At 44.3% G+C, this 15220-nt stretch overlaps 1 protein-coding gene across 4 annotated transcripts in view; it reads right to left on the bottom strand.

The window, feature by feature from the left end:
* The window catches only part of MCOLN3 (mucolipin TRP cation channel 3), a 391010-nt gene that overhangs the window by 167864 nt on the left and 207926 nt on the right, over positions 1–15220 (bottom strand). For all 4 annotated transcript variants that reach the window (XM_069232275.1, XM_069232278.1, XM_069232277.1 and 1 more), the window contains 2 exons: positions 5651–5735; positions 5469–5565 (listed from right to left, as the gene is read on the bottom strand). In XM_069232275.1, the coding sequence (XP_069088376.1) occupies positions 5469–5565; positions 5651–5735 (182 nt within the window). The remainder of the gene's footprint in view (positions 1–5468; positions 5566–5650; positions 5736–15220) is intronic.

Genomic DNA, 15220 nt, shown 5'->3' with positions numbered 1-15220 from the left:
CAGGCTTAACTCAACAACAATCTTCCTCACTCAGACTTCATGAACATGCATATGTGTAGGCATATGTCATACACACGTTGCTCATAGTCCTTTACCACAACTGCCACTGCACTATTGCACTGGAGGTGACACTGGGGGATATGCTCAAATCCATTCAACATTGATCATTAAAGAGCAGAAACTCCATTTGGGTACCCCACTCCACAATAGTGGACCAACACCCAGAGGCCCAAATGCAAAAAAAAAAAAATCTAGTTATTTTTTGCAGGATGAATTACACTTTCTCACAACAAGGCATTAGGACATTAGTACATTTTGCATTTTATTTTCAACCAAAAAGCTCCTTCCAACAAGCACTTTTGCTAGTAGATAGAAAGATAAAAAATGGTATTCATCATCATAAAGATGATAGCTATGATCAGCAAAGAAAAGAAAAAGGCAGATGTCAGCTGGCTAGATGCATCACATAGGACTAGGTGTGAGGCGTACCTGACCTCCAGCAAGACTGCATCACTGTGGGTACCCAAGTGATGTGTGGGGTACTGGCAGCCAGCATACATTATTCCAAAGGCATGAGGTATGGCTTGATAGGTCTTACAGGTTCATCAATGGCAGGGCCAAAAGTTGTAACCTGACGGCCAAGAGGTGTAAACACAGGAGTTATAAATGAGGATATTGGTATTGTTACCTATCTTCAAACACTCCTGGCTTATTCAGAGTCTCTCTTCCTTTCTCCTAACCCCTTTCCTGGTACCTGTGAGTGTACATCAGCAAGTGGTGCACATAAATACTGCTTATAAAAATAAAACAGAGATAAGTTAGAAGAAAGTCAACAATCTCAGTATGTTATGTGGATAGCAAAGATTGACAAGGGACCAAGAAAATTACTTTCAAGCAAAGCACAATTTATTCTGCTAGTTTAGTGAGATACCTTGTTCATAATGAAGTAAGAATACAATTTCTGCTGTCTTTAAACTCTAAACTGGCAGATTCACCCCTTTGTTTGTGGTGTTTAATAGCTGTTGGTTGTTTCTGTGCATTAACTGACTATAGGAATAGTTTGAGCAAGGCACTTCCGTTCATCCTCCATCTATTGGGTGTAGAAGATTGACCTGCACCTCCTCCTTGCCCATTTACTAATTTCTTGGGTTTCCACAGCCTCCAGTACTGATTCTTTACATATGCGTGGCCACTGATACATGAGCTCAAGTGCACCAAAGGTGTACATAGCATGTTCTCTGGAAGGTCCACCTAGAAGTAGGAGTCAAAGGTATAATGACTGGGTTGTCAGCTGTTCCTCCAAGAGACACAGTGGGGAAAAATATGTTCAAGAAAAATATGATCAACAAGGTCAAATCACTAAGGAAAGTGTGAGGGTAAAGGATAATACACCTGATTACTCTAAAATTATACCTGTCGATAAATAAGATGACCAACAAAAATAGAACCAAAATAGCAACAAGAAGCAACAACACAATCTGAATCCCTCCAAAACCATGTGAATACAAGTAGTGAAGAAAGGACAGACTAACTTCAAGTACATGCTGAGACGTAGAAACTAGTTCAGACCACAGTATCTTAAAAAAGTATGCCACTCCAGCTGTGAAGAAGCGCTAAAAATACAGTGTAAAAACTCACTGCAATGCTATGGAATTGAGTGCGCAAATGCAATTGTATTTCTAACAAACAGGCTACTTGGAGATGAAAAGTTTCTGAGACATATGTTAGTGCCACATCTTTGTGAAACAATAAGACTTTCAGCCTGCTTAATTTGTCAAAGTTGATTTGAGAACCATGGACTTTCCACCACAAAGTTACCCTGTGTGGGGGGATATAAGATATTCATACAACAAGTCACAACCTTGGAAACAGTGACCACATAGGGGACACTTAGGGGGTCATTATGACCCAGGCGGCGAGTGTTAATGTGGTGGTATGACCGCCAACAGGCTGGCGGTACATACCGTCACATTATGAGATTGTCAGGTTTGCTACAGCCAACCCGCCACTTCTCCACTCATACCGGCATGGTGGTATGAGCCGCCGGGCCGGAGATATGTATTTCCAGCCCGGCGGCCGGCATAGTACTGCCGGCGGTATTATGAGCCAGCCTATCACCATGGTTTTTGTGGTGAAAACCATGGAGGTAGGCCCTACCGGTGACAGGGAACTCCTTCCCTGTCACCAGTAGGTGGCTCCCCCACCCCCCCAACACTCACCTGATGCCCCCCATCCAAATTCCCTCTCCACCCCCTCTGATCCTCACCCCTCCACCAATTCCGATTCTCACACTCCGCCATCCCCTCCAATCCTTACACTCACTCACACGCATACACCCATGTTAACGACACAACACACACAGATGTATTCACACACTCACTCATTCACGCACACACTCAGACACACACACACACAACACCCCCCACTCTCCCACACCCCTCCCCTGTCGGAAGCCTGACTTACCTTGAGCGACGAGGTCTTCCGGCAGGGAACAGTAAGGGGCACTGCTACCGCCAGCAGCGCAAGCCAGCAGAACACTGCCAGGCCGTATTCCTTGTCATAATACAGCTGGCGGCATTCTACTGGCATGGTGGTGCTGGTGGTAGCAGCACCAGCTTACCACCGTCCACCACCATGAACACTGATGGATTTCTGCCCTTATTGTGGCAGAAGTCAGGCAGTGCTCATACTATGGCAGACGGATGGTGGCTGCGGAGGCGGTATTATGGTGGCCATCACTGCGGTGGTAGGCGGTATTTACCCTCAATGTTAAAATGAGGGCGTTAGTTTCATCCCACAGCTACTCTGATCATTTAAAATGAAGTAGCTCCCATTAGAAGGCAACAAAAAGTCAGGCTTGATCAACGGTACGGGAACACCCTTCAAATAACACGCTAGGTTAGCCATGGACACATTGCAAACTCCATAAAGTGTTATCTCTTTACAGATGAAGAAGCTCCATCCTCATACAGACTAACAAAAACCTTTGTTCTCATGCATACATCTGTGTTCAAAAGGAAGAATTACAGATGAAGAAGCTCCATCCTCATACAGACTAACAAAAACCTTTGTTCTCATGCATACATCTGTGTTCAAAAGGGAGAAACCAAGACTTTTGTAAAAGAATGTGCACCTATTTTTTCATATCTTCATATCTGCCTATCTGGAAATGTCTAAGGGCCTCATTAGGAGTTCGGTGGTCGGACCCCCAGAAATCCAAAACGGCAGTGGGGAAGGGGCCACCAAGCCAGTGGCCTCCCCACCAAGGTATGATGTTTCTGCTGGGCTGGTCGGCAGAAACAGTGCAGCAGCATTAGCCACAGCACCCTTAGGGAGCCGAAGATGATGCTGTTGCACAGAGGGTGACCCCAGCACCCTCGGAATGCGCACTGTCTGCCTAGCAGACTGCGCATTCTGAGGGTGCTGGCAGGGGGGCCACTGCACTGCCCACAGTCTTGTCATGGGCAGTGCAGGGGCACCCCAGTGGCCCCAACTCTAACTTTCCACCAACCTTTTTATGACAGGGATACTGGCCATGAAAAGGCTGACGGAAAGGAAAGGAGTGATCAGCATGATAGTGCCAAACTCAGCACCACCTTTGTGGTCCATGACTTTCACCGCTGCCAACCCATTGTGATCTCTTATCCTGGAGGTATTAGCAATGCACTGGTGGTTGGACCACCAGCATCGCAATCTGGTGGTTTGACTGCCCGGGATGCAGCGGTCGGACTGCCACAGTGGGTACGGCAGCCCTGTGGACCGTGTACTTGTAATTAGGCCCTAAGACAAGATGTGAAATGAAATGTTGAAATAGGGAGAGAAATGAAACTGCGAATGAGCCAGATGGCAGATGAGGTTTTAGCTACATTGAAAGGCAACTTTTCTAAACATTTAGTACTAAGCATAGCATAGGTTTCTTATTTATTAGCCATCAATTTTTGCAAGCATGTCAAATTATAAGGCAAAAACAATTCAGTTGCATTCAAAAATTCTGAGGCAATCGATTTGATTTTGAAACCTGCAACATCCAACTTAATTGCAAATCGATCACAAATGACTTTGACCATGTTGAAGCATAGACATATTTTGTATGATATAAAATGGAGGCTAAATGTAATCTCTACAACACATTGAATATTTATTTAAGATTACCTGAAAATACAGTGGAATGCAATAGGTCACACATATTTAATATATGCAACAGTACATTGCACTAAATTTGGCAACTAGATATAAATTTAGCACCTGATTTATATGTTGGCAGACAGAGAGGCACTGGAGTTCACTCCCCACGAAGATAGGGGTCCACGATAGATGTCATTTAGGGGTCACCAGGGGTTGCAACTTGGGACCCCTGGCACTGCTTTTGCGACCCCTGGCCTCAGAGATGGAAAGAAAAGTGCCAGGAGCACAGGGGCAGTTCATCCTTATGGGCGTTGCTTGGGGCTCCAGTTCCTTGTTTTCAATCAGTTATTTTTAATTAAACTAATAGTGAATAGTGTTATATTATTCTCTATTAGTGTAATAAAAAATGGAGTATCATTAGCTGGACAATGACCCTCTTTGGTAGCTAAGGTAAGTAACAAACATTTTTAAATGTATGTTGTTTGCGTGCTTGCGGGTGAGAGTGTGTATGTGAGAGTCACTGTGTGTATGGGTGGTAGTGAATGTGTTTGTAATCTAAGCAAAGATGAAATGATGTGTGATGTCACTTCCTCTACCCCTTGCATTTTGGTGAATTGACGCCCCTGGGTCTGCCCGCATGATTTAGATGTGGGCAGACATTAATTTTGGCTATGGTGGTGACTTCTCCATCACAGCCAAACTTGCCAGATGGCCCGATGGTGTAAGGACTTGCGGAGAATTAGCTATATGTCTATTTGTCCAATTAATATAGGCAGTCATATAGCTGTTTTTTGACTGTCCATCACCCCAAAAGAAACCTCTTGAGGTGAAGGACAGTATAAAATAAATAATACCCCCCTCGCCATGGGAGATGCCTCATACTGACGGAGCCTTGCACCAAACAGTTAAAAGAATTTACAGCAACCACCTTGATGACAGTATCTGGCAATGCTTCCTGGCCAACTAGCGGTCATTTCTAAATTTGGCAGACGGTACCTCTACCAGATCGATGGAGTAATTTACTCCATCCCCCTGGCAGAACAACATGCCATTAGCCAGTATATTACTCAGGCCCTTTGTTGTTTACTATTGTGGTTTGAACTTAAAAGTATCCACTACAATGACAACACATTGAAAATGTAAATGAAATGAAAATCACTTTTATCCTTTTTAAAGTAAAGCACCAACTCTGCTTTTCAACAATCAACTAAGAAGCCAATTTAAAAAAAAAAAAAAAAAAAAAGATATCTCTCTAAATAGTCCACAGTGATTTTTGAGGTATTCTGTTTGTGGAAGTATTAAACTTATGCTTCATTGTATTTGATAACAACTTGTTTACTTACTCTCAAAGTAAAGTCATAGCAGTCAGGTAGCTCTTCTTGGCTAACTGTGTGAAGATTTATCCCCTTCAACTTAAACATGATCTCCAGGGTAAGAAGCCTGGAAAGAAAATAAATGTATATTCGTTCACAACACAACTTGAATGTGATTATGACTAAATCAAGGAAATGAATGACATTCTTACCTATAATAGTCTAATGTTAAATTCTGTTGGATTTCTCCTAATTCAGCGGTCTCCATTTGTATGGTTGGTGCGATGTAAATACACTCTAGGCCGGGTATAAACAAAAAAACATAATGTTACCTATCAACAACTATGCTCTGTTCCACTGGGCACTATTCACACTAAACAGTACATAAACGAATTCACAAAGAATCAAATTGCCGTGCTACAACACATGAATTATTTTGAAAACCGTTGTCCCAGTAACACTCCTATTTTTCTATTGGGCTGCCAGCCATCAACATTATGGCCCTCATTACGAGGCTGGCGGTCTTTAGACCCGACAGTGAAGACCGCCGCATTATGAGATAGGCGGTTTGGCTGCAAACCACCACAATGCCGCCATGGTAATATGGCAGTCAGCAGCCCTAATGCCACAGGCCATATTATGAGGCTGCAGACCGCCAGGCTTTTTGCGGCAGTCACCCCGCCAAGAAAAGCCTGGCAGTCACGTACCCGGCGACAGGAATCCCCATTCCTGACACCAGCACATACACACACATTCCCACACCTCCCCATGTACCTCCACCACTCATCAGCATACATGGACACCTTCATCTAAACACATGCACACACCCCCACCCTCCTTCACCCACACATGTGCACACACGCCCCCAACCCCACCACCCTTCATCCACACTCATCCACACCCCTTCTTCATCCACACACATGCACACTCACACATGCCCTCCATGCACACAGACATTCACTTACTCACGCACACCCATTCAGGCACACATACACGCACAAACCACACATATGCACCTAACACCCCCACCCCTTTCTGACGATCAATTTACCTTTTCGGTCGAGGTGGGTGTCCGAAAGGGGATGGGTCCTCACATTTTCCACCGCCATCACCGCACCGCTGTACAGGACTCTGCGACATACATATCGTAACACGGCAGGCAGAGTCTTGTTGGTGTGGCGGTGCTGGTGGTGGAAACGCCTCTTCAACTTTGTCGGCCAGACCGACGGAGTCAGATTTCCACCAGTAAATAGGCAGAAGTCCTTTAAGGAATCATAAGAGGACGGTCAGCAGACCGCCAACACTGGTGGTCTGCTGGCAGCAGTGGCTGCGGCGGTCTTCGAAAAAGACTGCCGAAGTCATAATGAGGGCCTGTATCCATATGCAAGACAATCAGCTTGTGGGCGGCAAATCAAGGGGCCCATTGCAAGTGAATTAGGGGGGCCTTATGAAAAATGTTTTTTCCCTCTGATTCTCACATGCTTTGCCTGGTATTTCACCCGAGGTCTCTGGGAGAATATCTTATGATCCATGGAGCTCCCATGGATCTTGTAATCTCCCATAAGTCTGCTACTGCCCAAAAGCTTCATAATGAGGTTCTATGCCTCCTCCTTTTGATTTCATTTGACATTCTTGAAAGAGCTGCATATGGAAATGAGAAACCTGGAAGAGATCCATGAGTGTGGTTGCTACTCTTTGTATTGGAATTGGAATTGGAGAGGTGGTATTCTTGGTGTTTGAGGTCCATAATGAGAAGAATGATTAACACCACTCTCATGCAAACAGATTTAACATTGAACTTGCACTTTTCTTTACTTATTTATTAATAATGTTTAATGTGATGGCCTCTCTCCCAGGCTTTCTGTCAATGCCTTAATTTGTTTTTTTTGCACTTAAGGTAATTATGGATTCACGCAGGACCTGGATCAATGTATAATTATGTTAGGAGAAAAAAGAAAATATATTTTTTTAAACATGTCTTCAATGAGTTTGCATGACTGCATTGTTCTCTGCTGCCTCTGAGCTCCTAAAAGCCCAGACGCTCCTTCACCAGTGCCTAGTATCACACTGGTCTCTTTCTACAATTGGTCTGTCATTCTATCTAGGTATCAGAGAGAAGCAACATAGTACTACAGTTTTAATTTTCTGACTGGTGACTGTGTGTTCTCAAGATTGCACTCCAATTGTCACCCCTTGTCTTGATGGACACAAACTACAGGTGCTCTAGAAACTGTTATATTGGTTATGATTGGGCTGTTGGGTTCCTCTGCCTTATCTGAACTTTCCATGGATAAATATACACCAGTTCAGTCGGGCCTTGACAAAGTCTTCCAGACAAATCTGACAAAGAAGATTATCACTAGTGGAAAAGGAGCAAAATCAAATGGACACTCCCACTGACAGGAAAGACCAGCATATAACCTCTGATTATGCCAAAATAGACAATTCTTTGCCATCATGCCTACCTAGAGGTGAGGAGGTTGTTTTCAACACTACACTTTACCCTGTAGTTAGGGTAAATCTCACCCATTCAGAAGAGCATTCTCAAATTGAAGAACAGATGCTTCCACCACTTAACTGTTACTTCTCTTGGTTTGGAAATATCATCAGCACCTAGTCATGAACAAAGAAGGTGGGAGGGTGGGTTATTTGGCTTTGCCATTGACCCTAAGCAGTAGCAGTTGCACATTTCTCCTCATGGGTGAACTCAACCAAATATGATTCCTCACACTATTCAAACTACTATTATAATGGCATATTATGCATGTACTGTTACTTTACTCTTATCGGACTAGTCTCTAAGCATCTTCTCCCCCTTTCTTAATACAATTGCTCATGATAAAATAAAAGGAAGAGGAAGAAATGGATCTCTAATACCCTGAGCAAAAGAGGAACAAGTCCAGACATACCAAACTCCTTGCTGCCCAAACTGGGGCTAGGCTGGTATATGTTTAAATTACCTTTTGCTCTGACATCTTAACCAGCTAATAATTAACTATCAGGAATTCAGAAGCACACTCAGGTCAACTCTTTTACCAGCTTGAAGACACAAAACTACTAATTAAGGAAGTCTACCTCTTCTTTGCAGCAACTGGATTCTAATGGGAAAGCCATGAAGCAAGACTCCAATATGCAAACTCTACCTCCCTTTAAGTACCTCTGCATTGATGAGGAGATACTCTACTCAATGTCTTACCTTTCTAAGACTGAGCCCAACAAAGAAACAACTACTCTGTACTCAAAATCCTTAATTTACCACGGAGTGGCTTCCTAAATGGTAGGGGCTCAAAAATTTGCAATTTTACATATTCGACTAAGACACACCAAAAGAAGAAAAATCCTGAATGCATGAAAAAGTCCGTCTACCTCAAGAGGATCAATTAAAGTGGGAATATAATAAAGAGCTCCCTCCCACAGATACTCTCTTAACTTAACTAATGGGGTGTTTAGTTATGGCCTACATAGGACCCAGCTGTAGAAAACATATTTGCTTGCGTGTGCGCTAGTAGATGGTACATAACATGGACACCAGTGTTGCATTTTTAATGAGATAATGGAGTCCCAAGTACCCAGGAGACCTCTGGTGACTCTGCTGGGCTGTGTAAAGGATACTCCAGCTGAGGTGCGCAAACTTACTGACTTCCTGCTCCTGGTGGCCAAATGCAGAGTGGCGATGCACAGGGGCCATGGCCTGGTACCCACTGCTAAAGAATGGGTGCAGAACAGGAGACATTCCTGAAAGCTGGGATGGGGACATACACACACAAATGAAGGGGCGCAGAGGATCCTCTATGCACCTTAAAAATCTCATTGATTCTAGGAAGAGTTACTTTTCAGTGGGAACTGGGCTCATTGTCAGGAAGACAGTGGGACTGATAAGGTTGGCACTGTGGACCAGGGAATCTTGATAGAGACGAAGGATCAGACCTTTGAACTTTTATGAGCATATTTCAGTGGAGGCTGAGAGGCAGTTGTGATCCCCAGTTATTCCCTTGGTTTTGCTGTGGGTCAATCTGAATTGGAGTCACTCCTGCTGTAGCAAAATGTCCCTTTGACAAAGGGCAGTACAGAGAAGAGAGCACTTCAAAGAAACTGACGCCCATAACCCAAATTCCAAAGGCTCAGAACACTAAACCACATTTGTGTTAGGATTTAGACTATAGAGGTAGAAGTTTTGCTTAACAGCACTGTGCATCAGAAGAAGGAAGATTGACAAGACTTCTAGCTGATGGTAGTTGGAGTAAGGACCAAGATCTACCAGTCTCGTTCCTGGGTAAGGGCTATCACCCCAGAATTCAAGACCACTTGCCCTGAGCCTGGAGCACCAGCCTTCTGCTGGCCTGCCAAGACCAGTGGGTCCTGTGAGGAGACTATTTGAAGGGACAAGGTCTAGCAGAGATCCTGGCGATTGGGTCATGGTGAGCGAATTGTGAGATGTCCACTGGAACCACTGCTGGAGGCCACGTCTGCATTGAAGTCGGTGACCCTAGTATTGTCAGGAAGGAGGCCACTGTGAAGGGTGGCCCATCATTGTCTGTGGTTGTGACAAAAATAGTGACCCACATTTTGTAGGAATGGGAGACTCTGTGAAGTGCAAGCCATTGCCCTTGGTTACGTGCCAGTCAGCAACCTCACTGTTGCCAGAAAGGGGACAAAAATGTAGAGTAAGCCATCACACATGGTTGCGTGCAAGTCAGTGACCCACTTCAGTTGACAGAAAGTGGTCACTGTGAAGTGAGGGCCATCACCCAATTACCCATGGCCACATTCAAGTCAGTGGCCCTCCTATGTTTCCAGGAAGGGAGGCTGCCCTGAGGACGAGGTTGTTGCCCATGACAAACTCTTGTGTGACCAGGAAGGGGGGCAAATGTGAAGCCAGGAGGAATACTTCCTGAGTGCCGCAAGAGCTGGGCTAGGATGCTCAAAGCTGATAGGGGCTGACCAGAGACTGAGGAGGGTTGAAGAAACCACAAGGAGATGTAGGCTCTCAGCATCTGGAGGGTGGAGCTCATGAAGGAGTGCGATGGTCCTTCTGGATTTGCTGGCTGACATTGGGGTTGGGTTGGGTAAGACTGATCCAGGATGTTAGGCAAACTGGAGACTTACACTAGCCTATTGCATAAACACTGCTAACATTAAGGGGATACATGGACTTTGTTGCCTGGGACTAGCGTGGGCCACATCTGGGAGTTGCCTACATTATTGAATGGGGAATAACCATCCTCACTAGACAGGACTGTAGGACTCAGGGATTCCACCCCGCATTACGCTGGTGCGCTGACCATAAGATCACTATGGGGGCTATTTAGTCTGTCGGTTACATGCTTTATGTGTTTACATTAAGATACTCCTTTTTCATTAAAGTATTTAACTCATCACTCAGCTTAATGGTGCTACTGTTCATACTCTTGAGCCTGTGTATGCTTTACACCTACCTCCTACTGAAGAGCCCTCCCTGGATTGCTTGACCTGTGCTGCCACTTAGAGTCAAGTCCTGCAGCAGTAGTACTTGGCCCAGGTACTCAGTACCCATAGTAGGTCAGGCCCCAGGACATCAGGAGTAAAAGGCTACTTTTGGTTGGGCCCAAAAACTCCTGCTTCCCCCATGACCTTCTGAAATGGGTTATAATACCCTCTGTCTCCTGCAACCTGCCCCTCTGTTTGTTACCATGAAAGATGTTTTTACTGACAAGAGTGGTTCTTAAAGGGGGTAAGATACGTTAGTATCATATCTTCTTAGACGTCTTAGGCTTGGTTGTGTTATTAGTACTTGGTTGAAAATGAACAAATACCGAGACCTTGAATCTGATTGATCTGCCATTGTGTTTAATGCATTTGAATGATTGATTGCCTGGTAAGGAAATCTGGATATAACTGATATTTGTTTTTTAAGGAATTTTTCTACAGATTACATTTTACTCTTGCACAGAAACATGCTATTGGTGAGTGTATAGGTTCTTCATATGTATAGGATTGCAAATCTTAGAGCACACACCGGTGTCAAAGCTGGAAAAGCATGGGCATAGTAAGCAGTTTAGAGCAAATCTCAAATCTCAGTTTCTTATGCCCCACAGATGGTGTGTGTGGTTTCTCTGAATGTGCTGGCATGCTTCCAGCCTTATTGTACACTATCATGCTCCCCAAGACCTTGTCTTGAACTACACTTAAGGTAGAATAGCACAGGGGAATTCCCGCCTCTTGCCAGGATGATGGACAGCTTTCCAAAACGACCCCACTGCGTTTACCGCCGATTCCGGTGGTGTGTTGTAGATGCGCAGAAGCACGAGGACACCTCCACAAAGACGCACTAGTAACAATAACATTGCCAAAGGCACACAAGGTTGCTGGAGACGTTTTACCCCGTGGCCCATCACGTACCCCTAGTGTACAATATAAACAGGGTATATAAAACATGCTAGGTAACGCTTACTGACATACTCGTAGAAAATACTCCGGTTGTGTAGGCCACGATGCTCATTTTACAGAAACTAAACCTCAAAGGAAGCACTTACCAATATAAACGTAGCAGGTGCCGCAGTCGAAGCTCAGCTTCTGGAAAGGACAAGCCACCCTAACTCTCGGGCTTGGCAAAGATAAAGCAAGGCTGTGCGCTCAGAGATCCCATAGCAGAGGAAGATCCAGAATCCTTCCTGGAGGTGAACTGATGATGTACTGGAGCGTAATCTGTATCTGACTGTGACGCGCGGTTTCTATCTTCCTCTCCTGGAGACACAGAGTAGAAGGTTCTCCCTTTATGAAGCACCTGTAAGCTCCGCCCGCTGAGCCACGCCCCGTCAACCCTCGAAGTAGGTAGGGGAATTCCCACCTCTTGCCAGAATGATGGACAGCTTTCCAAGGCGACCCCACTGCGTTTGCCGCCGACTCGCGTGGTGCGTTGTTGATGCGCAGGGGCGCGAGGACATCTCCGCGGGGACGCACTAGTGGCAATGACATTGCCGGGGGCACACAAGGTTGCTGAAGACGTTTTGCCCCCGTGGCCCATCACGTACCCTAGTGTACAATGTGGACGCGGCAGATGCCGCGGTTGAAGCTCACCTTCTGGAAAGGACGGCCCACCCTGGCTCTTGGGCTTAGCAGGGATGGGGCGGGGCGGGGCTGTGCGCTCAGAGATCCCATGGCGGAGGGGATCTGGAATCCTTCCTGGAGGTGAGCTGATGATGTGCTGGAGCGTGGTCTGTGTCTGACTGGGACGCGCGGTTTCTGTCTTCCTCTGCTGGAGACACAGAGTGGAGGGTTTCTCCCTTTGTGGAGCACCTGTGGGCTCCGCCCGCTGGGCCACGCCCCGTCCACCCTCGAGGTAGGTGGGGGAGTTCCCGCCTTTTTACCAGGATGATGGATGGACGACTAAGTATTTTTTACCCATGTTTCTAATTATGTATTGTATGTGCAGATGTGTGTGTATAGTCATGTGTGTGTGTGTGTATAAATATATATATATATGTGTATATGTTGTTTCTGTGCCTGGCATGTTTCTATGAATTTCTGCTCTCTTTTTATCACACTTATCTACTCATCGCTCTTATGTCATGTCTCTATCAAACTATCCTCCATTCTCACTCGGACTCATCCCAAATCCCTTCGACCACTTCCATCTCCTAAATATCTCTGCCTAAGCTCATCCCTCCACCCCCACATCTAACTCACCAAACCTCACTCTACCTCTGTGACCTCCCACACAACCCTACTAAATTCTCCTGCATTCATCTCACCCTGCTACTATGCTCTCCCTAACCCTTCCACATCCTCTTTCCCCTCCGCCCCCCTTTTATTCATCTCAAGCCTTTGGATTGAGCAAATGAAGGATAAACTCCCAATTAACACTTCTGGATTTCTTTCCTCCTCCACCCCTCCATTACTCCAGTCAATCTAACTAACAAACTCTCATATCCGCAACTCAAATGAACTCATAATAATACTAAAACTGTACTCCTTATTAAATTATACTAATCCATCACTAATTCTTGTTGGGTACCGGAGTAGCGTGCTACTCATCGAAAAGCGCTTCGACGCCTCGTCAGGGGTAGTAAGCGCTATATAAATACGATTACAATTACAATTACAATTACAATTTAAATGAATGACAGGAACTTAGGGAAATACAATAACATTGTGCATTTTCCTTTAGTGCATCCCCCAAGGCGGAGATGTTTAAAGCATTTCCAGAAGAACTTCAGTCATGCTAGAATTTCATGAAATCCATATGAGTTCAATTTTTATAGAAAAAATAGGTACCAAAATCTATACAGAAAATCTATATAGAATGAATGGTCAACTTTAACTTGTGCCCAAAGGTAACTGCAACTCGCAACCGTGCCATGCACAGTTTTTTTCCTCAATAATTTGACTGCAAATGTTGCAGTGATATTATCAATGATATCATGACTGATGTAATATGTGGGGTAATTAGCAGTGCATGGCGAGGGTGCGAGTTATAGATACCTTAGGGCACGAGTGATAGTTTCTTGAGATAACTATACCTGCTGAATTTCTCTAGTTTCATGTGTGCAAAATCTGAGCTATAACAATTTTCAGGTTTTAGGAATTTCATTTCCTAACTAAAACATCCCTGTAACCTTTGTTTTCTTCATAGAATTTCTGCATTTTCAAAGCTATTTCCTAACAATAATATTCCTGTAACCTTTGTTTTTTCAGTGAATTGCTAGGGTTTTTATAAATAAAGCCATTTTGAGCTTAAAAGCATCACTGCCTATTCCAGACTCTGCAACTGGGGAACCAGGTACGAGTTTCGCCATCAGCTCGACATCCTGTGATTCTGGGCACATCACTTAATATCTCAATGCCTAAAGCCCAAAAGGAATGTGTCCTTGTGTAATGTAACTGATGCTCACGTAAAGCACTGCAATACCTTTGGGTCAAGTCTGCGTTATATAAAACTGCAAAAAAACCAAATAATAAGTGTTTTCTCTGGTGGCCATCTTAGGAGACTTTTTTGTTATGAATCTTCATAATCTCCTCTCTAACTGCAGTATCCTCAGTAGAAAATGCTTTGTTTTCCACTTCAATTTCATCAAGATGGTGGTCAGATGTGACACTCTTTTGGCATAAATTCAGAATGCTAGCACTGTAGTTGCTCATTAGAAAACTGTAGTAAACTGCTGACAGTCTGCTGCTGGTGTTCAAAGTGCATGTTTCAGTCTACATGTCAGAATGTTTTAATAACATATTTGAGAACTCACTTAAAACGTGTCCTCATTTTTCTTTCAACAGTACTAACCATAACATCTATGACAAAATGAACCCTCTTATTTTGTTCCTTTCTAAATTAAATGTTTTAAGTTTTATCAGTTTGATTCAATCAAGATGTCTTTGTGTGCCATACTTTTGTCATAAGTAAGGCTGTTATTGCTCTACGGGGGGAAATTTAAGAGCCCCTAGCGCCACCCTAGTGCCGCCATAGCCATTTTTGTTTACACTAAAGCGGCACTAAAGTGACTTTTTCCTTGTGCCATATTTACAAAGTGTCACAATACATTTATTGCGCCATTTTGTAAACCTTTGTGCCATGATATACCTGCACCAGGCGTAATGTATGCAAGGGAGGCATTACAGCACTAGGAGGCCCGCAAAAATAGTGCAGTGAAATTTAACAGATTTCCCTGCGCCGTTTTTGCCGTCATTTTTAAACCCTGCTCAGAGCAGGTGTTAAAATGACAATCCCATTGAAACCGATGGGTCACCTTGCAGTTTGCTACACTAGCGTCAACATTTTTGATGCTAGTGTAAAAAAGTGTCACAATACC

This window comes from Pleurodeles waltl, chromosome 4_2 (assembly GCF_031143425.1).
Source record: "Pleurodeles waltl isolate 20211129_DDA chromosome 4_2, aPleWal1.hap1.20221129, whole genome shotgun sequence".
NCBI lineage: Eukaryota > Metazoa > Chordata > Amphibia > Caudata > Salamandridae > Pleurodeles > Pleurodeles waltl.
This window is presented reverse-complemented; position numbering and strand designations above follow the sequence as displayed.